Source organism: Schistocerca americana, chromosome 8 (assembly GCF_021461395.2).
Source record: "Schistocerca americana isolate TAMUIC-IGC-003095 chromosome 8, iqSchAmer2.1, whole genome shotgun sequence".
Taxonomy (NCBI): Eukaryota; Metazoa; Arthropoda; class Insecta; order Orthoptera; family Acrididae; genus Schistocerca; species Schistocerca americana.
Genome location: NC_060126.1, coordinates 140,945,971 through 140,969,491, shown reverse-complemented (window position 1 = coordinate 140,969,491; position 23,521 = coordinate 140,945,971). Strand labels below are relative to the sequence as shown.

Here is a 23,521-nt window from a genome sequence, read left to right as displayed (position 1 = left end):
CTGAAGACGGATCACTTGAAAGCTGACAACATTCTCAGTCTGGTTTATAAGCCTGTCAATGTCACAATGCCTAATTATATGGTGAGGTGTTACCTTTACTCTTTCCATTACTTCTTTTCCATCGAAGACTTTTCTTACCAGTATTGAAAGAAATCAGACCAATCATTCCAAGAAATAATTATCCACCAAGTCAACATTACCACTAAAAATTGGCAAACATGTGTCAGTCAAAACGATGTAAATTCTCTCTCTAACAATGCCTGCTAGGATAAACAAGAAAATAGTCATTAAGAATGGAGCCTTCTTAATAACTTAAAAATATTAGAACGGAGGCTTCTGAAATATTCATCAAACCAATCTCTCCATGTATCTTCAGGCAGTTGAAAACATTTATTACTTCATGCTCACAGGTCTTTGATGCAAAACCTTTGACTTTTAATCTCATCTTTACTTTAGGATGGAAGGTAAAGTCTCGTGAGATAATATCAAGACTAAAGGGACGTTATTCACGAACTTGGAAGGTGTAGGTACCAAAATTAGGAAGAAAAAAACTTTCCGTTACCAATCCTCAATCTCGAAGCACTTGGTTTAACTAGCACTGTCTCCTTAAGGCAGTCATTGCTTAATGTTGCTCCTTTCACAGGAAAGTCACTACGATCACTGGACAGTAACAAAATTAAATTACGACCTGCTGCAAGTAGTCATGATGAAAACCACAAACAAACTTGTCACCACTTAAACGGTAGAAGTCACTGACTACAGAAACTATATTCTGCATCTACATCCATATTTCATAAGCTGGCACGCAGTGCATGGTGGAGGGTACCTTGTACCATTTCCAGCCATTCACTTTCCTGTTCCACTAGCAACTGGAACAAGTTAAAAACAACTATCTATATTCTCCATGTTGTTGTTGTTGTGGTCTTCAGTCCTGAGACTGGTTTGATGCAGCTCTCCATGCTACTCTATCCTGTGCAAGCTTTTTCATCTCCCAGTACCTACTGCAACCTACATCCTTCTGAATCTGCTTAGTGTATTCATCTCTTGGTCTCCCTCTACGATTTTTACCCTCCTCCACGCTGCCCTCCAATACTAAATTGGTGATCCCTTGATGCCTCAGAACATGTCCTACCAACCGATCCCTTCTTCTGGTCAAGTTGTGCCACAAACTTCTCTTCTCCCCAAACCTATTCAATACTTCCTCATTAGTTATGTGATCTACCCATCTAATCTTCAGCATTCTTCTGTAGCACCACATTTCGAAAGCTTCTATCCTCTCGTTGTCCAAACTATTTATTGTCCATGTTTCACTTCCATACATGGCTACACTCCATACGAATACTTTCAGAAATGACTTCCTGACACTTAAATCAATACTGGATGTTAACAAATTTATCTTCTTCAGAAACGCTTTCCTTGCCATTGCCAGCCTACATTTTATATCCTCTCTACTTCGACCATCATCAGTTACTTTGCTCCCCAAATAGCAAAACTCCTTTACTACTTTACGTGCCTCATTTCCTAATCTAATTCCCTCAGCATCACCCGACTTAATTAGACTACATTCCGTTATCCTCGTTTTGCTTTTGTTGATGTTCATCTTATATCCTCCTTTCAAGACACTGTCCATTCCATTCAACTGCTCTTCCAAGTCCTTTGCTCTCTCTGACAGAATTACAATGTCATCGGCGCACCTCAAAGTTTTTATTTCTTCTCCATGATGTCTAATGACTACTGAGGTCGCTGATATGAAGTACCTGGCAGTAAGTGGCAGTACAATGCACCTAATATGAAAAATATATGTTTTTGGTGGTGCCCAGATACTTTTGATCACATAGTGTATCTACTAACTACAAAACAGCTGTACTGCCAGCAGTGTACATTTCTTTTAAGTACCACGAAAAGAAGATAAGAGAAATTTGGGCTTGTATCTTTTGTAGTTAGTAGATACACTATGTGATCAAAAGTATCTGGGCACCACCAAAAACATATATTTTTCATATTAGGTGCACTGTACTGCCACTTTCTGCCAGGTACTTCATATCAGCGACCTCAGTAGTCATTAGACATCATGAGAGAGCAGAATGGGGTACTCCGCAGAACTCATGGACTTCGAACACGGTCAGATGATTGGGCGTCACTTGTGTCATACGTCTATACGCGAGATTTCCACACTCCTAAACATTCCTAAGTCCACTGTTTCCAATGTGATAGTGAAGTGGAAATGTGAAGGGACACGTACAGGACAAAAGTGTACAGGGTGACCTCATCTGTTGACTGACAGATACCACTGACAATTGAAGAGGGTCGTAATGTGTAATAGGCAGACATTTATCCAGACCATCATACAGGAATTCCAAACTGAATCAGGATCCACTGCAAGTACTATGACAAGTTAGGTGGGATGTGTTAAAATTTGTATTTCGTGGTCGAGTGGCTGCTCATAAGCCACACATCATGCTGGTAAATGCCAAACGGTGCCTCAATTGGTGTAAGGAGCATAAACATTGGATGACTGAATAGCGGAAAAACATTGTGTGGAATGACGGATCACGGTACACAATGTGGCGACCCAATGGCAGGGTGTGGGTAGGACAAATGCCTGGTGATCATCATATGCCAGTGTGTGTAGTGCCAACAGTAAAATTTGGAGGCGATGGTGTTATGGTGTGGTAGTGTTTTTCGTGGAGGGGACTTGCACCCTTTGTTGTTTTGCGTGGCACTATCACAGCACAGACCTATACTGATGCTCTAAGCACCTTCTTGCTTCCCACTGTTGAAGAGCAGTTCGTGGATGGCGATTGTATGTTTCAACACGATTGAGCACCTGTTCGTAATGCACGGCCTATGGCAGAGTGGTTACACGACAATAACATGCATGTAATGGACTGGCTTGCACAGAGTCCTGACCTGAATCCTACAGAACACCTTTGGGATGTTTTGGAACACCGACTTGGTGCCAGTCCTCACAGACCGACATCGATACGTCTCCTCAGTGCAGCACTCCATGAAGAATGGGCTGCCATTCTTCAAGAAACTTCCAGCACCTGACTAAACATATACCTGTGAGAGTGTAGCTGTCATAAAGACAAAGGGTTGGCCAAAACCATATTGAATTCCAGCATTACTGATGGAGGGCACTACAAACTTGTAAGTCATTTTCAGGCAGTTGTCTGGATATTTTTTATCACATAGTGTACAAGGGGGGGGGGGGGGGGTATAGTAGTCTTAAAACAGAAAACTAATCTATTCCAGTACAACGTCTGCTTCAACATAGCAATATCACAAGATAGGAGTCCCAGGAATCGTTCAAAGAAACACAACTAAAAACTTGTCGGACTTACAAGAGGCAATGCTACTTGTAACCAATTTTTTTGCACATTCGTCCCAAGAAATAGTATCAGGCACAAGTTTAAATCAACAACATTCCTCATGAGAAAAATTATTTTTAATATACAAGATCAGGTGTGACCCACATCTCATATGACTTCCAATCAGTTCACTTACCAGGCAGCCCAACAGTGTGTTTCCCAATAACTTAATGAAATATTTTGTCATCTAATCTGACTTGTACATCAATCAATCAAGAAGATTTTCACCGTCCCTACATCACAGGATGTTTGTAAGATAGTTTAGACTCCACTTGCCCTTTTCCGTCCCACTCTACTCTAATTGGCTGCAACAATTTGTTTCCTCCTGTAGGTTATTAGTAACTAATATGGCTTACAAGCTTTGGCAATAGTGTTTCCACCTACACTGATGGGAAAAATTGTGTCACCAAGAAGGAGTTGTGCAACATAAATAAAAGTTGGTAGACATGTTTCTGCATCTGACAGATGTTTTCCATTCAAATTTCACACCAATCGCATAAGAGTGGAGCTACTACCACCACTATGAGAATGCAAATCAGGTTTGCTTTAAATACACACTGTAACAGTCAAGAGTTTTATTTATGTGAGATTGTACGGGGAGAGTTTGTGTTAGTCAAGAATGTCTTTAAGGTAACAAAGATGGCATTATCAACACCTCATTAAGTTTGAACAAGTTTGTGTAATGGGGCTATGAGAAGCTGGATGTTCCTTCTGCAATACTGCAGGAAGACTTAGCAGGAATGTAGTCACTTGCATGATTGCTGGCAGGAGTGGTCATGGGAAGGTATGGTCTCAAGAAGACTGTGCTCTGAACAGCCACATGGTACTAACAAGATGAAAGATCGCCATGTTCGACATATGGCTGTGATGCACTGTACTTTGTCTACTGCAGCAATTCGAGCAGCAGTTGCCACCAAACAGATACAATGAACTATTACAAATGGATTACTTCGATGACAATTGCGAGCCAGACACCCTGTAGCCTACCTTCCACTAACTCCAAACCATTGCCATTTGAGACTTCAGTGGATTCAAGTGAGAGATCAAAAGAATGGTTCTGTCTCAGTGCCAGTGATGACCATTTTTTGGTTAGGAGGAAACCAGTTGAGGGCTTGCAACCAACTTTTATGTATGCTAGACTCATTGGGCCTACACCTGGAGTTATGGCCTAGGGTGCGATTTTGTATGACAGCAGGAGCACTCTCTTAGTTATTGTATGCACCATGAATGCACATTTGTACGTCAATCTGATGATTCGACCTGCTGTGCTGCCATTCATGAACAACGTTCCTGGGGGTGTTTTCCAATTGAACAACGCTCACCCACATACCGCTGTAGTAACTTTACAGGGTGTTGACAGAGCCTTGGCCTGCTCAATACCAGATCTGTCTCCAATCAAGCACATAAGGATCATCATTGGACAACAACTTCAGCATCAATCACAAACAGCATTAACCCTTCTTGTATTGACCAACAAGTGCAACAGGCATGGAACTCCGCCCCACAAATCAACATCTGACTCCTGTTCAACACAATGCATGGATGTTTACATGCTTGCATTCAACATTCTAGCAGTTACGCCAGTTATTAATGTACCAGCATTTCACATTTGCAATGGCTTATTCCGCACTTACATTAACTTATGATCTTGGATTAAGCACTTAAATATGTTACCCAGACAAAAATGTATTCATTACTCTACATTAATTATCTTTTAGTGTTGATTTTTTTTTTTTTTTTTTTTTTGTCAATGTATTTGGTTTTGGACTTAATCTGCTACTTTAGCTTTTCTCCCTCACTCTTGCAACCTTTTGTAGATAACTCATCCAAAGTAGCATTTTATCCACATCTGAAAGCAACAATGCTAAAACTAATCTATTTAATCTGATCAGTTTTATTCTGTTTTCAGAGCATATCTCATCACGATGACCACCTTACACATGCTAACTCAGAGCTGTGAGTTAGGTGTAATCCCTATGCAGGAATCTGGAAAGAAGTAAGTGGTAGAGATCAATATTCGAAGAGAAACGAGGTACCAGACATTAAATAGTCTAATGCCTAGAGGTCTCCTATGGTTTCATTTAGGGCGAAAAATATTGATTATTATGGAAACATGGTTAGTTTGGGAATCATGGCACCTGTCTGCCTCCCGTGCGGATATCACTCCTAAGAGCTACTATGCATAGATACTCAAGCTGGTGCCACTAATGTGCACTTCGAACAACTGCTCAACATCATGCTCAGCCTCATCTTACAGCTGCTGTTAGGCATGTCAACATGGGGTGCCTTACTGATGGCGAAGGGCATGGCTAACATTGCAGTGATGCCAGCTGAGTCTATCAGCAGATCAGGGTTCACTAGGCACGGCCTGAACCTCATTAGGTGTGGGAAGGGGAGGCTGGCAAAGCTTATTGGTGGCAATGTATTGTGCACTGGTGGGATCACTCGTGGAAAAATTCCTGTAGTTTTTCGTCTTAGAGCTGCACCTATTTTAGATTAAAGTCAGCTGATAGGTATCCCCATTTAAAGAAAGTCCCCTAACAAAGGAATCACCTTCAGAGGTGGTCAAGTATCCAAATAGAGAAGGAATTAGCATATTTCATCAAAATATAAGAAGTATTACAGATAAAGTTAGTGAACTGCTTATAGATGTTGACTCTGGCATTACTGATATATCAGAGCAACACTTAAATAATTTGACAATTCAGAGGCTTCCTTTACCAGGATACAGATTAGCTGGCTGTTTTTTAAGGATTCTTTGTAGAGTGGGGGAGTGGCCGCCATGTACATGAAAAACAGTATTCCATTTGAATCCGTACACTTATTACGGAACTGCACTGAACAGGTATTTGAATGTTGTGCAGGGCAGTTGAATTTAGTGAAACTAAACTTGTAACTGTTGTTTAGGCGAACGGTCTACACGACGGGAGGCCTTAGCCACACGACATTTCCATTTCCATAGGTCACCTAACTGTGACATCAGAGAATTTCTGCTCAAGCTCAAAGGGTTCTTGGCTCACTTTATAGGAAGGACCAAAAATTAGTTATATGTAGTGACTTCAATATTAATTTTGTATGTGACTGTGTAAGAGAAAGGACTTTGGAAGATCTCCTAAATTCATATACTCTTGACACAGACTGTATTTTTTACAACCATGGTGCAGGGCAACAGTAGCGCAGCTATTGACAATATTTTTAATCATTCTTCATTACTAAATGTGCATTTTGTTAGTAAAAGGGTGACTGGCTTTCAGACTATAATGCACAAATTTTAACTCTAAAAGGCTTTTTTACTCAAACAAATGTTATATATAATTACCAACTATGTAGAAAAGCTAATCCAATGGCAATAGACAGTTTTTTAAACCTTGTTAAGGAACACGAGTGGCAGGATGTTTACAATGCTGATAACATAGATTACAAATATAATGCTTTCCTTAACACATTTCTCATGTTCTTTGAAAGTTGCTTTCCATTACAACATTCAAAACAGGGTACTAACAGCAAAAGGCAGCCTGGATCGCTGACTAGTGAGATAAGGGTATCATGTAGAAGTGGGAATTATATCAAAATGTTAGAAATAGTCACAATCAAGCAACAGAAGACCATTGCAACAGTACTGTAAGGTGCTTAAAAATGTTATCAGGAAGGTAATGAGTATGTGGTACGCAAATAGAATAGCTAATTCACAGGATAAAATCAAAACCATTTTGTCAGTTGTGAAGGAAGTGTCTGGTCAGCAGCACAAGGTGGATGATATGAAGTCAATTCATAGTAAAAATATTTATGTTACTGGTAAGTCAGGTATATGTGCAGTATTTAACTGTCACTTTCTGAGCATTGCTGGTGAATTAAATAAAAACTTAGTTTCTATTGGGGATCATATAACTCTATTGGAAAATGCCTTCCGAGATTGATGCCTGAAATACGCATCTGTAATACTGACGAGGGGGAGACTGAAGCACTGAAACTAAGGACTCTGGTGGTTATGATGGAGTGCCCAGCAGAATATTAAAGAACTGTGTTGCACATCTTAGCCCAGTACTTAGCCATATTTGTAACTTTTCCTTTAAGAACGGTCAGTTTTCTGAATGATTAAAATACTCAGTAGTAAAACCACGTTATAAAAAGGCAGAAAGGAACAATGTAGACTATTCTAAACCTATTTCTATGGCATCACCGTTTGCTAAAGTTATTGAAAAGGCTGTGTGTGCAAGGATAATTGATCATTTTATTTCACATAATTTACTATCAAAAGTACAGTTCAGTTTTAGAATTGTTTTAACAACTGAAAATACTATATATTTCTTTTCTCTGTGATGAACTGGATGGATAAACAAAAGGTTTCAAATGCTAGGCTTCCTTTTGAATTTAACAAAGGCGTTTGTGTTGATCACAAAATATTGCTCCAAAAGTTGGACCATGACGGAATACAGGGAGTAGCTAATAAATGGTTCACATCTTTCTTTAACAACAGACGGCAAAAGTCATTATTCACAGGGTTGAGAATGGCTATGATGTGATGTCTGAGTGGGGCACAGTTAAATGTGGGGTGCCCCAGGGATCAGTGCAGGGCCACTCCAGTTCCTTATTTATATAACTGATATGCCCTCTAGTATTACAGGCAATTCTAAAATATTTCTGTTTGTTGATGAGTCTAGTTTGGTACCAAAGAATGTTGTGTGCAACATTGACTCTGTTTCAAATAGTACAGTTCATGACATAAGTTCATGGCTTGTAGAAAATAAACTGACACTAAATCGCAGCAAGACTCAGTTTTTACAGTTTCTAACACCTAATTCAACAAAACCTGACATTTTAATTTCACAGAATGGGTATATGATTAGTGAAACGGAACAGTCCAAATCTGTAAGTGTTCAGATAGATCATAAACTTTCATGGAAAGCCCATCAGGATTTTGTTCGAAGACTTAATGCTGCCATTTTTACTATCCGAACGGTACATCAAGTAAGTGATAGTTTGACATGAAAAGTAGTCTACTTTGCTTATTTTCATTTGCTCATGGCGGACGGAATTATATTTTGGGATAACTCTTACCATGTTCACAGTATATTTCAGGTTCAGAAACAGGCAGTTCAGGCAATAAGTGGTGTAAGTTCGCCAACTTCTTGTTGACCTCTGTTCATTACTCTGGGTATTCTGACATTGGCCTCCCAATACATACTTTCTTTACTGTCGTTTCTTGCTAACAATACCACCTTATTCCCAAGACTTAGCAGTTTTCACTCAGTTAATACTAAGCAGAAATCCAATCTGCATTTGGATTGCACTTTCTTGACTTTTGTGCAGAAAGGTGTACTGCTGCATCCACTTCCAATAAGCTACCACAAGCATTCAAGAATCTTAGTGGTAATACATGCGCTTTCAAAACGAAATTGAAGGTTTTCCTCATGGGTCACTCCTCCTATTCTGTCGAGGAGTTCCTTGAAAAATTAAAGTGATTCTCATGTTATATTTTTGATTGTGTTTACATGAACTTATGGTTTGTCTTTTTTAGGTTCATACACATTTTATCTCTTATTACTTTCATTTTGTAATTTCATGTACTGACATGGTCCATGACCCTGGAGTTTTGATCCTCAATTTGGTCCTACAGAACAAGGCGTGTAAAATAAAACAAAACAAAATAAAAATGTTGGTGTCACACACACACACACACACACACACACACACGCACACACGTTGCAGTTGCTAGTGAAACCAACAACAACTTAGACTATGGAGCAATGAAATTGGCAGCTGGAAAACCAACTTTGAAAAACAACCCATCAAGCATTACTGTATGCTTCCCCCACTCTTGTTCTCATATCAGACCCCAATCATTGGAAATCTTAATCCTTCAGGCCTTCACAGGTGTCCCGAGGCAAACACAGCAAATTTTGCTATCTAAGAATGCTGCCTGCTAGATCTACATCTACATAAATACTCTGCAAACCACCATTAGGTACCTCGTTCTACAACTGGTCATTTACTTTCCTGTTCTATTCTCAAATGAAGTGAGGGAAAAACTACTGCCTAGATGCTTCCATATGTGCCCCGATTTCTCTTCATGCCTTTGCAATCCTTGACACAATACGTATGTTGATACAACACAGCTGCTCTGCAGCTTATCACAAATGCCAGTTCTCTAAACTTTCTCAATAGTGTTTCATGAACAGATATTCGTCTTCCCTCCAAGGATGGTACAATACTGGATCTACTAATACGATACTGGATATACTAATTTGATACTGGATCTACTAATTACAATGTGTCTTCCACAGCTGCATCTCATTTATCTGGCAGCCAAAGATTACACAATTCTTACAATTACATGGTGGCTCACTAATAAATCAATCCTGTAATGTAAGGCACTGCATATTTTTGCTGTGTAAGATACTTGCCCAGATTGTAAAATTCCAATACACAGTGACAAATGTCTTCCAAAAATGTTGAATTCGGTGATACTTATTTTTCCACTAACACTTTTCGTTAGAGACTGGAATTTTGTTTCCACATAATTTGGTACATATTCTCTGTATTTCTGTATTGCTTAGAGTAGAACAGCTTTTCCAGTCTGTGATGTTAACAAGATTTTGTTTCTTATGTGACTGTCTTTACGGTTGCAAAGAAATGTATAGGGCTCCCTTCATTTTCCTCTGTATGTCTTTTAACTAGGACATCATAACTAGCAATCACAAATAACAATATTAAGTGGTGAAAATCAAAGCTCTCTCAGTGAACAAACAACACTCCATTCAGTGAATACACAAATGACTGATCAGTTGCAACAAAGTGACAAATCCATGCTGATGGCAGAATGAATGAAGAGCAGTGCTGTGCCACATAAATCATGTCAATGATAAGAGACATTCTCATTTAGCTGACAGTTTCCTTGCTCTCTAGTTTACTATGCTCATTCAGTGCAACAATATACAGAATGACCGACATAAGAGGAAACCAAGAGCTCTAAAATGCATACCTTAAAAGCTGTGGGCTTGTTCAATAGAAGAGATGTGTTTCGCAGTAGCAAAGATTAACAAGTGATTCTAGCTCTTAAGGTATGCATTTTAGAGCCCATGTTTACTACACTTTTTTTCTCAGTTTTGGTCTGAAATTGATAAAGTTTGTTGGTGGAGTTCTGCTGCAGTTTGTGTATAGGGCGAGGTGCCTATCTTTTGCACCTCGAATTACTTTTGACACACAAAAGGCATTTGTAATCTGTTTTCATCTAGATGTACAGTTACAATCGACTCGCAGGGGAAGTGGTGGGGGCAATGCTTTCTCACAGTTTCATTAAAAAAAAAAATCAAGACACAGGCATCATCGTTGTTTCTTCAAATGGAGCTATGTTACTTTTTGCTGCCAGAATAGCAGATATCAATGACACACACTGAATACTCTTAACTGAAACCTGCATTGTCAAGACAAGATTATATCATCAGTTGTGAGTCACTATTTGGAAAAGTTAACTGATATGCAATGGAACCATTGTCTACATATATCAGGTTTATTACAAGGAACACAATAATTCATTTACATTGTGTTGCTTGAAAACATCCACATAAACAACTAGTAATGCATAAATCATTTTTAGGAATAGAGTGCCATTTACTAGTGAAGTAATTAATTTACGATGGGTATCATCAAAACTCATCAAGAGTTGAACTGTATGCAGAATGATTTCCAGGTAGATACTGTCCAACTCAACCAACCTTCCTAATACCAGCAACTTAGTAAGACTGCAACTCTTGTGCCATGAAAAAGCGTATGAAGGAGTATGAGTATGGAGTTTTTCACGACGGCACTGTTATATAAACATTCTCGGACTTCTTGCTGTGTCAGTTCAGGGTGAAACCTTGAACTTTCGATGATGTCCACCATCGCCATAGTCAGGAGCAACTCACTGCCAAAATCGTTACAGTGGCCTTATATAGTACAAAGACAGCTTCTCAGTGGTTGATAGTCACGACACGCTGTTGCAGATGATGTCAATGCTGGCATTGGTGGTGCCACTGCTTCCACCATAGCATAAATATTGTGATGGACATACATGGCTCTTCTCTGCACTGAGGTCTCATTCTCACACATTGCTAAAATTATATCCGCTGGTTTTCTCACAAATTTCTGCAACCTCTTTAATTGAAGAGTCACAGTACGTGGGAGCCTGGGACAAACTTTGTTTTGACAAACATTATTTTATGTTTGTTTGTGAGGCTGTGCTCAGCAACTGCAGATTTCTCCAGTTCACAATTTTTAATATGCCACTGATATTCAGCACAGTGGTTGGAAATGGTGTGGATGAACTGACCAACGTAATTGCTTCCATATTTACAAGGGATGTTGTAAATTCTAAGAATCAAATGGCTCTGAGCACTATGCGACTTAACTTCTGAGGTCATCAGTCGCCTAGAACTTAGAACTAATTAAACCTAACTAACCTAAGGACATCACACACATCCATGCCCGAGGCAGGATTCGAACCTGCGACCGCAGCAGTCACGCGCCTTTAAACGCACGGCCACACTGCCCGGCCTTCTAAGAATCCTGAGTCCAAGATTATCCTTAACAGGATATAACATCTGCTTTGTCTTCTTAGGAGGCCAGAAAATAGATCTGATATCTTGTCTTCCCAGGGCTCTGTCTATTTTACTGGATGTAAAGCCACAGAAGGGAAGGATGTAATCGGTGATTCGTCATGCGAGTGTTCAACATGTTCATGTTTCCTTTTCTTGAAGAATGCTGATATAATATCACGTGAGCCACAGCCGTTCTTTAGGAACACATACTTCAGGTGACTGACTTCAGAATCCAAATGGTGTTCATTACGAACAGTTTTGCTCTGTATACCAGTGTATTTAAAGCCATTCTCTTCTGGACTGTGCACTCAGATATATATCAGTGAGGATTAGCTTGTGGTACACTGAGTGGCCAAAATGTCCATCCAACTCTTTGTATCAGAACATCTAAAAACGTCAGCCTTCCCTCTTTCTCTGTCTTGATGGTGAACTGGATGTTTGGATGCATGCTATTCGTATGTTCCTGGAAGTGCTGAGAGTTTCTACGCCATGAAGCAAAACCCTAAATATGTCATCAATAATAAAATGATTGATGAAGATGAGCTGAATTTAATGCATGTTCCTCAAAATGTTTCACAAAAAAGTTGGCCATTGCTGGAGAAAACAGAAGACCCATAACTATTCCGTCCATCATTTCATAAAATTTACTGCCCCACAATTAGCAGGTGGTTGTCATAACATGTCGGAACAACTTTATTTTTCCAGGAGGAAAATGCTCTGCCAACAGTTTCAATGTGTTCTACACAGGAACTTTTGAAAATAATGAAACCACATCCATGCCGACTAAAATATTATTTGGGCCAATGCTAATCTGTTTAATTTTCTCAATGAACATGTGAGTTTTTTATGTTACGTCCACAACGGCCAACTATCTGAGTCATTGACTTATTTAAATACTTCACCAGCCGGTAGTTCGAAAAACCAAAGGCGCTAACAATTGGCCTTGATGGAATACCTTCCTTGTGGACTTTAGGTAATCTGTACAGCCTAGGAAATCTATGAGCCATGCTCTGAGATTTTTGATGACATCCTCCAACATACTAGAATTTTTCAGGAGCTGCACAGTTTTTCTGTTGTATGACGGAATTGGGTTTTATTTTAGGCATTTGTACATATGAGGGAATACTGCTACCAACGAAACTGCTAAAGAAGCAGTTCTTCCAATAAATCTACATATCAATTTCCATCAAATACAAAGAAAGGTTGGCATCAGCCGAAGAAACATTCTGTGTATCCTTCATAGATATTAATACTCCATATTTCCCTACAACAAGAGTTACATGTCAGTGATTTTCAAATTTGATTTTGAATACTGTTAGCTGGTTGTCCGGTAAGACAATAAGTATTCTTGACTGGTTGACACAAAAGAAGAAAAGGTAAATTTTAGAAGCACTAACTACAGGTCAACAGGAAACACACTGGCTTTGTCAAACGTTTAATCAAGACGGCAGAATGTGAATGTGTGATATGGCATAATAAGACAGCACATGATCAGTCCTTATTTTATTGATGGTACATTGAACAGGGAAAACTAACATAAACATTTTTTGATAAATACTTTGTCGTTGTTAGAAAATGTGCCCTTGAGAGCTCATCAAATGATGATGATCCAACATGACTGATGCCGTGCCCGTAATTCTTTCAGTAGCAAGAGATTCTTTAGACTGCTTATTTCCAAACTAGAGGGTGTGAAGAGGCAGTCCTATTCAGAGATATGATTTTCTGACTGACCTACTACCTCCAGCCTCATGTAAAGAATGTGGCCTACAAAGAGATCCCAACTGCTGAGGAAGAAAGGATTAGAGATTAATGTCTTGTTGACTGTGTGGTCATTAGAGTCAGAGCACAAGTTCGGATTATGAAAGGATGGGGAAAGAACTTACTTGCGCCCCTTCCAGGGAAATCATCATGGCATTTTCCTGGAGCAATTTACGGAGATCTCAGAAAACCAGCCCAATGAGGATTTGAACCAATGTCCTCCCGAACGCAAGTCATGTGTGCTAAGCACTGTGCCAGCTTGCTCGGCCTAATGACTGTGGAGGACATGAGAGAGTGAATTACTGCTGCATTTAGCAATTACTCCACATATGCTGACAGCTGTGAGTTCTTCAATGGTTGCAGTGTTGTACGAAGTGTCATGATGCAAATAGTTCTCACTTTGAATGTACTCCCTAGAAAATTTAGGAACAGAAATATGAGAGCACATTATAATGTCATCAGTGCTTTTGTTCAGAATGTTTGATTTCATTTATTTCATGAATTATTTCAATGTATGACTTGCTGGTGCTGTGCAAATGATATAACACATGTAAAACAAATTGAAGAAAGAATTTAATTTTCATTCAAAATAATAAATTCATCCCACATACACTAATAATTTTGCCACTGACAAATATGCCTTTGTGAGCATCAGGTATTCTCATGGATATCTGATCATTTGTTGAATACTGTGAAAAGTAAAAATTTATTGATTTTTTGACACTGCAACAACAGCACAAAATTAGCCAACGATTTTTTTGTCAGATCAGGTCTGCTACTCAGATGGCAAAAAACACAATACCACTAAAAAAAAATTAAATTTGATTGTTGATGAAATTGCAACAATGCATTGCTGTTTGTTTCACGAGCCTTGTGTCACAGTTTGTCTAAGCGAAACAGATTGCAAATGTCTTTAACGGGTCAAAAATATGAAAAGGTGCCCCCCCATCTCTCTCTCTCTCTCTCTCTCTCTCTCTCTCTCTCTCTCTGTGTGTGTGTGTGTGTGTGTGTGTGTGTGTGTGTGTGTGTGTGTGTGTGAGAGAGAGAGAGAGAGAGAGAGAGAGAGAGAGATGTGGAGACACACCTACTGTAGCCTGATCTAATTGTGGAAAAAGAAAATTTGCAACAGTGAACTGCAATCTCGAAAGAAAGGAAGTGAGACAGGAAACACACACATTTTATTGTTATATAATCGGATAGATAAAGAAAACCTATTTGCCAAGCAGCAAGAAGAGAAAACACACATAAAGTTATAGAAATGCAGAAGCTTTCAGAGCCAGTGGCCCCTTCTTCTGGTGGAAGGGTTGAAGGAAAAGGAAGAGGGATAACAGAAATGAACTAGCGAGATTTAAGAAATGGGGACAGTTAACGGAAAAGTCCCCCAGAACCCAGGGGAGACTTACTGGACAGGATAAGAAGGAAAGACAGATTAGTTGGGGGTTGCAACGGGCGAGATTTAAAAACCAGAGACCTTGAAGGTGGAAGACAGGTAATAAGCAAAACTGAGATTGTTGACAAAATATTGTGCAAGAATTAATTTGAACTTTTCTTTGTGTATGGACGACATGATAAAGAAAACCAAAATGGAGTGTAGAAAAGGAATGGTTACTGAAGAGAAACTTTGAGCCCGAAGAAATAAACACGATTTAAACAAGGTGGGTGGTAAGAACTGCCATCAACAGGTCTATTGCTTGATTCCTCCTAAAAGGACGCACTTCAGGACTGAATGCAGCAGACACAAGAAATGGTACCAATGTCCAGTTCCCTTCCCATAATATTTTCAAGGCCGTATCAAATAAGTTAACTTGCAGCAAACAGTCCCTGAAAATCAGGGAGTTTAAGTTAAACAAAATTTGTTTCGTAAGTGTAACAGGCACACAAAAATCTGGAGTTACAAAAACAAATCAGCAAAAGTGGAAAAATTACTAACTCAAAACATGGTGCAATGCCAGTTCCCTCCTGTGGATTTATGATAAACTGGTGTTGGAGGGGTTGGTGTTAACAATGGCAGATGGGTGAAACAGGCACTGAGTTCACAATTGTTATGTTGTAGAGCATACTCTGAACGGGATATCATGCTTTGCCACTATAAACTGCCTGTCTAAATCCATTCGTTCTAAATGCTAATTTACTGGTAGTCAAACCAACGTAAAAGGCCAAAAAGTGTTCACATAACAGCTGGTATATGACATGTTGTTCCTTTGATGGTATATGTTTAGCCAGTTAAGTGACTGTTATAGGTGGCGGTGGTGGGAGAGTGCATACGCCAAATTTTACAGCAGGGACAGTCGAAGAGGCAGGCACAACAGAGTATGGAAATGGGTGCAGAAGGAGTACATGATCTGACAAAAATGGAGCTCATTTCATGGTATGATTTTAGGAAGTCGGTGATGGGCCAGGAAATCTGCTTTTAAACTAGGCTGGTGACATAAGTATGTCTAGTGCAAGGCTGAGGTGAGAATAGTGGTGTATTGCTGTAAAGAGTCTTCATCTGAACAAATAATTTTTCCCCAATACTAAAGCTGTATGGGAGGGAATGTCCGACATGGAAAGCATGGCAACTGTCAAAATGTAAGTGTAATGGTTGTTTGCAGGTTTCATGTGAAAAGAAGTATTTAGCTGACCATCAGTGAGCATGAGGTCAACATCAAGGGAACTGGGGTGAATTCTGAATAGAACCATGTGGAACTTAAATGGGAGAATGTATTTACTGATTCCAAAATTTAATGCTTCAATCTCACCTTGAGTCCATATGGCATACATGTCATCAATGTATTTAAAACCACATTAGAGGCTTAAGGCTTATGGACCCATGTAAAGGCTGGCACAGAAAGGAGCCATCCTGGCTCCTATGACCACGACCCTGATCTGTTTGTGTGTCTGCCTCTGAAAGTTAAAGTATTCAGTTGTGTAAGATGAGCAGGAAAATGACAGGTTTGGAATCATGTGAGTACTGGTCGAGGTAATGTTCAGCAGCAGGCAGGCCATATACACAGGGGATTTTAATATAGAGGGAGGTGGCATCAATGACGAAAAGCAAGTTGTATGGTGGGAGTGGGACGGGCACAGATTTTAGACAATCTAAGGAATGACTGGTGTCTTTTATATAGTAGAGGAGTCTTTGTATTATAGGCTGCAGATGCTGATCAATCACGGGAGATACATGTTCGGAGGGTGCTTTGAAACCAGCAACTATGGGGCAACCAGGGTGACTGGTTTAATAACTATTTTTTCTCCGGAATGAAGCAATAGGCAGTGCCATACTGTTTTCAACTAGTCAAAAAAACAGCGATTAGGATATCTTTTACTTATAACAAAAGAAACATCTGCACCAATGCTAATGTCAACAGGAAATAGCATTTCAGTGACAATAAATGTCAAAAGTATGAAATGTTGTTTCATCTATGCCTCATTAAATTATTGAGAAAGACTATAGGGTCTAATTTTTCCAATATATGTGGACATAATAGAAAGAGAGTAAATGCCAAATTTGCTCTTCAATTCAAATAATATTTCCACTTACCTTAATAGAGTTTTCTGATATAGATTTTTCTATTTCTGCTAGTATTTTCATTTGGTGTTCACTGGCTGCTGAAAGAAGCCTGTGATTTTTGTAAAATGCCATCAACAGGTCTATTGCTTGATTCCTCCTAAAAGGACGCACTTCAGGACTGAATGCAGCAGACACAAGAAATGGTACCAATGTCCAGTTCCCTTCCCATAATATTTTCAAGGCCGTATCAAATAAGTTAACTTGCAGCAAACAGTCCCTGAAAATCAGGGAGTTTAAGTTAAACAAAATTTGTTTCGTAAGTGTAACAGGCACACAAAAATCTGGAGTTACAAAAACAAATCAGCAAAAGTGGAAAAATTACTAACTCAAAACATGTCCATACAGAGACCGAAACAAGACAATGCAACCACTTTATTTAATTTCTCCGATGAACTTATGGCATACGCCCATGCACATTTACAGAAACAGAACATGGGGAAAGGACGGTAGCTGTGATTTTTCTCCACTTATTGACAATAGCTCCGTTTGAAATGTATGAATACAATTTCACACAGTAATATGGCTGAATAAAAACCTCTTGGGCTTCTAGCTGTATCAAGTGGTTACACATCATTGTGAGACTGACATTTAAATACTGCATTTATTGGTATCATCACTACTACATGTGTTTAAAAAAGATCTGTCTATCCTATTTGAATTTGAGAATATGTGAATATCTTCTGATAAATGTTAGTAGGACACAACAAAACAAAATTATTTCCTAAGAAACTCTTTGTTACACCATTCAAGTGATGTAGATGAAAAGTGCAAAATTTCACCAACGGTCTGAATGTTCATTTTATCATGTTTGAGCAAATAAAGGCCACATGGCCAAAATTGGTTGCACCTCAACTTTTATCACAAGATTAAAGTAAAAAGTAAATCTCAAATATAGGCCACACTACTAAATTTACCATAGATTATTAAGTATCACTACTATGTACATGATACAGGCACTAAATTATGTTGGCAACCTTACATAACAATTGAGCAACTCCAAGCCATCAGCTATGCACTATGCAGACAAACTTAACTATTTTTTCTCCAGAATGAAGCAATGTATAGTGCCATACTGTGTGCAGCTAGTCAAAAAACAGCCATTAGGATATCTTTTACTTATAGACAGACAGCTAGATAGGCAGATATTCAGTGATCACAGGCCCTGCAGACCACACTCTGCTTCCACAAACTTGCCACCATTCCTTCCTGTTTTGGGCCCAGTTCCTCCAGGTGTCTTCAATTCCCAGGGCTGCTACCGTATTTACTCGAATCTAAGCCGCACTTTTTTTTCCGGTTTTTGTAATCCAAAAAACCGCCTGCGGCCTAGAATCGAGTGCAAAGTAAGCGGAAGTTCTGAAAAATGTTGGTAGGTGCCGCCACAGCTAACTTCTGCTGTCGAATATATGTAGCGCTACACAGGCATGCTTTGCAGGCACAAAGATAAATAATGGCGCCAAAACCTCTGCGTCAGTAAATAAATAAAAAAAAAAAGGTGGAAGACGAGCTTTTTTCTCAACCCCGAGTTTCGACCACTGCACTTTCATACATTATCCAACGAAGTAAATACAAATTCTGTATTGTCCATCTTCGAATGTAGCAGGATTTCAATGTACTACGAAAATCCAACTGGCAAGACTGTTTGTCAATATGGCCAACTTTACGTTCTGATTTTTTTCCTACCTGTGAGAAGAGATGGCTGCTAATAGGAACTTGATGAATTGTGAATCACATGCAGCATTCTCTTCACCATAAGAATAATACGAATATAAACATTTTGCCATGTATTCTTTCGTGTTTGCTGCTATCTCATTTAAATCCTGTCTGCCTAATAAACTACGAAACTAGAGTGAGACAACAGCAAACGCGGAAGAATATGCATTTCATGTCATGTTTATACTCGTATTATTCTTATGCCTAATAGTGATACAGTCAGAAATGAAGCACGGCAATTGACTAGATTTTTAAATCTAAGATGACTCTAATTTCTGTGCAGAATGTAATGTACAGAGGCGTCTGCAAAGATTTTCAAACGGAGAAAAATTTTCGCTAAACTCTCGTTCAGAGCATCATCTATCATACGCAGTCTGTTATTTGGTTCTTGTTGATCATTATCGAAGAAAGCAGCAGTGTAAGTAACAACAAATAGCAGTCTCTTGCCATTGTTTCGCTAATGAGACGATTCCTATCTCTTTTTCTTTTTTTTTTTAAATTGTAAGGGGAGGTAGCGTGCAGAAAAGCAAGCCATGCCGCGAGCGGCGACAGGCCGTAAACACTCATTATCAGAATGCGACAAACAATTAATGACACAGTACAGTAATGCATTTTCAGCTTAGAGTGACGTAAACACCTATAACAAAGAGAACGGCACTTATAAGAGCAAAGAAAACTAAACAATCAATTCAAACCAGATGAAGCACGTGAAAAAGGAAGGGTACCCTTATATATACGGACGGAGCGCCTGACGCATAGCAATGGCTACCTGGTAAAGCTTAACTGCTAAGCTTAAGACTCGAACCAAACTACTGTAGCTGTGTCATCATTCATTCGACCTAAATTGTGTCTCATATTACAATGGACCAACTTTGTTTTGGAGATGCGGCCTAAAACTTTTCTTCCCCCTTGAATTTTGAGTCTCAAATTTCATGTGCGGCTTAGATTCGGGAAATTATTTTTCCTTGATTTCGAGTCTCATTTTTCAGATGCGGCTTAGATTCGAGTAAATACGGTAGGTCCTTCGCCAGGTCGTCCATCCAGCATGACCTTGGTCGTCCAATGGGGCATTTGTTGTTTGGTTTCCCTGCTAGTGCCATCTCCGCCTGTCTTCCATCTGGCATATGGGCTACATGGCCGACCCATCGTATTCTTTTGTTCTTTATCTTCTGTAGGATAGCTGGTTGTGCATCAGAAGGCAGATTTCGTTTTTCCTCCTACTCCATTGTCCGTTATCTAAAACTGGTCCCCATATCTTGCTCATTACTCTTCTTTCAAATATTAATAGTTTTCCCCTCCTCACTTAGTCATGCTCCACATTTCTGAACTGTACATTACTGCTGGGTGTATCACTGTGTTGTAGATTTTTATCTTTGTGTTCACTGAGATCGATTTAGAGCCCAGTGTCTCTCTGAGGAAATGCATGCATTTCATTCCTACTACTATTCTCTCCTTGATGTCCATTTTTATGTTGTTGTCTGTGGTAAACCAAGATCCCAAGTATTTGAACTGGTGTACTCTCTTGAACCGTTTGCCATCTATCTCAAGAAATTCTTCCTGCTCTTGTCTTCTTCCTAATTGCATGAACTCTGTTTTGTCTCGATTCACTTTGAGCCCCTCCTTCTGTGCATAACTGTCCATTTTCTGGCACATTTCTTTCAACTCGTTCTTTGATTCTCTTAGTAGTACTATGTCATCTGCATATGCAAGACAATTGAAGTTACCGTCCATCTCTACTCCAGCCCACTCCTGTTGCCTACACTCTTATTACTTTCTCTAAGAGGACACTGAACAGAACACATGAGAGAGCATCCCATTGTCTGAGGCCTATCTCAATCTCAAATATTTCTGATGTGGCTCCTTGGAAATGTACTGCTGCCTTTGACCCTCCCATACAAGCTTGCACCATTCTCACTAGCTTCTCAGGGATTCTGAAGCCACGCATTGCACTGTACAGGCTATTCCTGTCAACGCTGTCATTTGCATGTTGAAAATCGACAAACAGGCTGTAGGTATCTTTATCATATTGCCAGTGTATTTCAAACAATTGTCTTAGTGTGAAAATGTGATCTGCTGTCAATTGGTTTGGTCGAAAGCCACCTTGGTCCTCCTGTATGTTGTTCTCTATGAATGGTTGCAATTTTCTGAGGACAACGATGGACAGCACCTTATACATTACATTCAACGAGCTAATTCCTCTGTAGTTACCGCATTCCATTTAGCTTCCCTTCTTGTATATTGGGCATATTATAGCATATTTCCATTCTTCTGGCAGCGTCTCCTTCTCCTATATCAACTGGATCAGTTTACATATCTCTAAGTGTAAGCTCTCACCTCCATCCTTCATCCTTCATTAATTCTGATGTTATTCTGTCCTCCCCTGGGGCTGCGTTGTTTCTGAGTCCTTTGATTGCCATCTTCACGTCTTCTTCACTAACTTCCCATTCTTCTTCATCTTTCCTTTCCTCCGTAGTGTGTGCAGGTAATATCTCATCTTGGTCTGGGCGATTCAACAGTTCTGAGAAGTATTCTTTCCATCTTTCTACAACTCTTTCCTTGTCATTCATCAAGTTGCCTTTCTTACCTCTAATGTAAAAAGTTGGGCTCTGAAATCCACATTTCTGATTTTTTATGTACTGGAAGAATTGCCTCGAGTTCTTGTTTTGGCTCTCTGTCTCAACTTGTTCTAGCAAACTGGTTAGATATATTCTGTTCTCTGCTATTAGGATTTGCTTTGTCTCCCTTCTGATGCTGATAAAATGTTCCCTTTTCTGCTCATTTTCTCTGTCAGCTAGCCACTTCTCCCTCGTCTTCCTTCTCTTTTCTGTAGCCTTCTGGCATGTTTCATTGAACCATTTCCTCTTCTTCATAATCTTCTTTCTTCCTGATATATCATCCACTACACTTTATTTCTTTCCCCCTTTCCTCCACATTCTCTCTTGGGTCCAGGATCTCTAGGACCTCAAAACAGTTTTTGATTTCTTTTTGATTTCTTTAGCATATTGTTCTTTAATGGCACTTTCTCGTAGTTTCTCAACATTCAAAGCAGGTTCTAGTGCCCCCTTCTTCTTATGCATGTAGGTGAACATGAGTTTAAGCCTGCACGCAATGAGGAAGTCGTCTCACACACAGTCGGCTCCTCTATACGACCTGACATCCATGACTCTATGGCTATAGCGCTGGTCCACCAAGATGTGATTGATCTAGTTGGTGATTCTTCCACCCAGTGAACACCATGTTCCCTTATGGATTCTCTTGTGTTCAAAGTAAATCGAACTTACTCTCAGGTTCTTTGAGATGGCTAAGTTGATCATACTCTGACCATTTTCATTGTTCTCATCATGCAAACTGTGCCTTCCTATAGTTGGTATGCAGAATTCCTGCTTTCCCATTAAAATCTCCCAGCACTATCCCGATATTTCTAGTTGGTGTGCTCTCATTTGTTTGTTCTAATTGGTCATACAACTCTTCTTTTTCCTCATCTGTTTTATCCTCAGTTGGGGCACCAACATTTTACTTATAATGAAAGAAAAATCTGCAGCAATGCTAATGTCTATAGCAACAGAATTTTAGGGTGACACTCGACGTAGATTTCATGTATATGGAAATTGAAGTAAAACTTTTTATTTACATTACCAAAACGGAAATGCAGACCAAACACGAGTCTATTTCGATATGTCAAACAGCACTTAAGTAAATAATGTAGGGTAACAAAGAGTACAATTATGTACTTGTAGTGCTGAAAAGCAGAGGTGCAATGGTTTCTTTCTTCAAAAACAGCTACTGTGTTTGTGAACAAGGTATAAGTTTTTCTGCTTTTTCTTCGTAAGTCTTTAATGGTTTACAAAAGTAACTGCATTGATTTCAACCCACAAGATATGTGAACATATCATTTTGAAACTGACGATTTATAGTCATAAAGGAAAAATCTCTATTATAGGCTGCATCATGATTTTATATTTGTGCAAATACAGTATACAACAGGTCTAGTTACCAATTTCTTACTTCCAATTTTCTGACTAACCCTTGACGTTGCACGTTCTACTTTTTAGCCACCCATTGACCTAGTCTGCTCACAACTACTGTCACTTCTTTCTATACAGCAACACTCGTTAATCCAAAAGAAGATTTGAACAGTCCTGTACCTCATATCTTCTGACCATAAATCAGTACCCAGTCAAATGTGAAAAGGATTGGCAGCTTAAAGATGACTCTGAACAAATGGTGCTGCTTGACATTTTTGAGACACAATAAAGTTTGCATATGACAAAAGTCACATTATGTGCCAGAAAAATTGCAGAACCTATGTGAAATGAACCCATGAGCTTTGGCTGCAAGCTTGGGATTAATACCACTAAGCCAACAGAACCTATGTGAAATGAACCCATGAGCTTTGGCTGCAAGCTTGGGATTAATACCACTAAGCCAATAAGCCACACAAAATATTCCTCCAAAATGACAATACAATGACATGTAGAACAGAGAGAGAGAGAGAGAGAGAGAGAGAGAGAGAGAGAGAGAGAGAGAGAGAATGTTTGGGAGAAAAATTA

At 39.3% G+C, this 23,521-nt stretch overlaps 1 protein-coding gene across 2 annotated transcripts in view; it reads right to left on the bottom strand.

Moving 5' to 3' along the window:
- The window catches only part of LOC124545417 (myb-binding protein 1A), a 110,343-nt gene that overhangs the window by 21,655 nt on the left and 65,167 nt on the right, over positions 1-23,521 (bottom strand). For both annotated transcript variants that reach the window (XM_047124334.1, XM_047124335.1), the window contains one exon: positions 17,232-17,478. In XM_047124334.1, the coding sequence (XP_046980290.1) occupies positions 17,232-17,478 (247 nt within the window). The remainder of the gene's footprint in view (positions 1-17,231; positions 17,479-23,521) is intronic.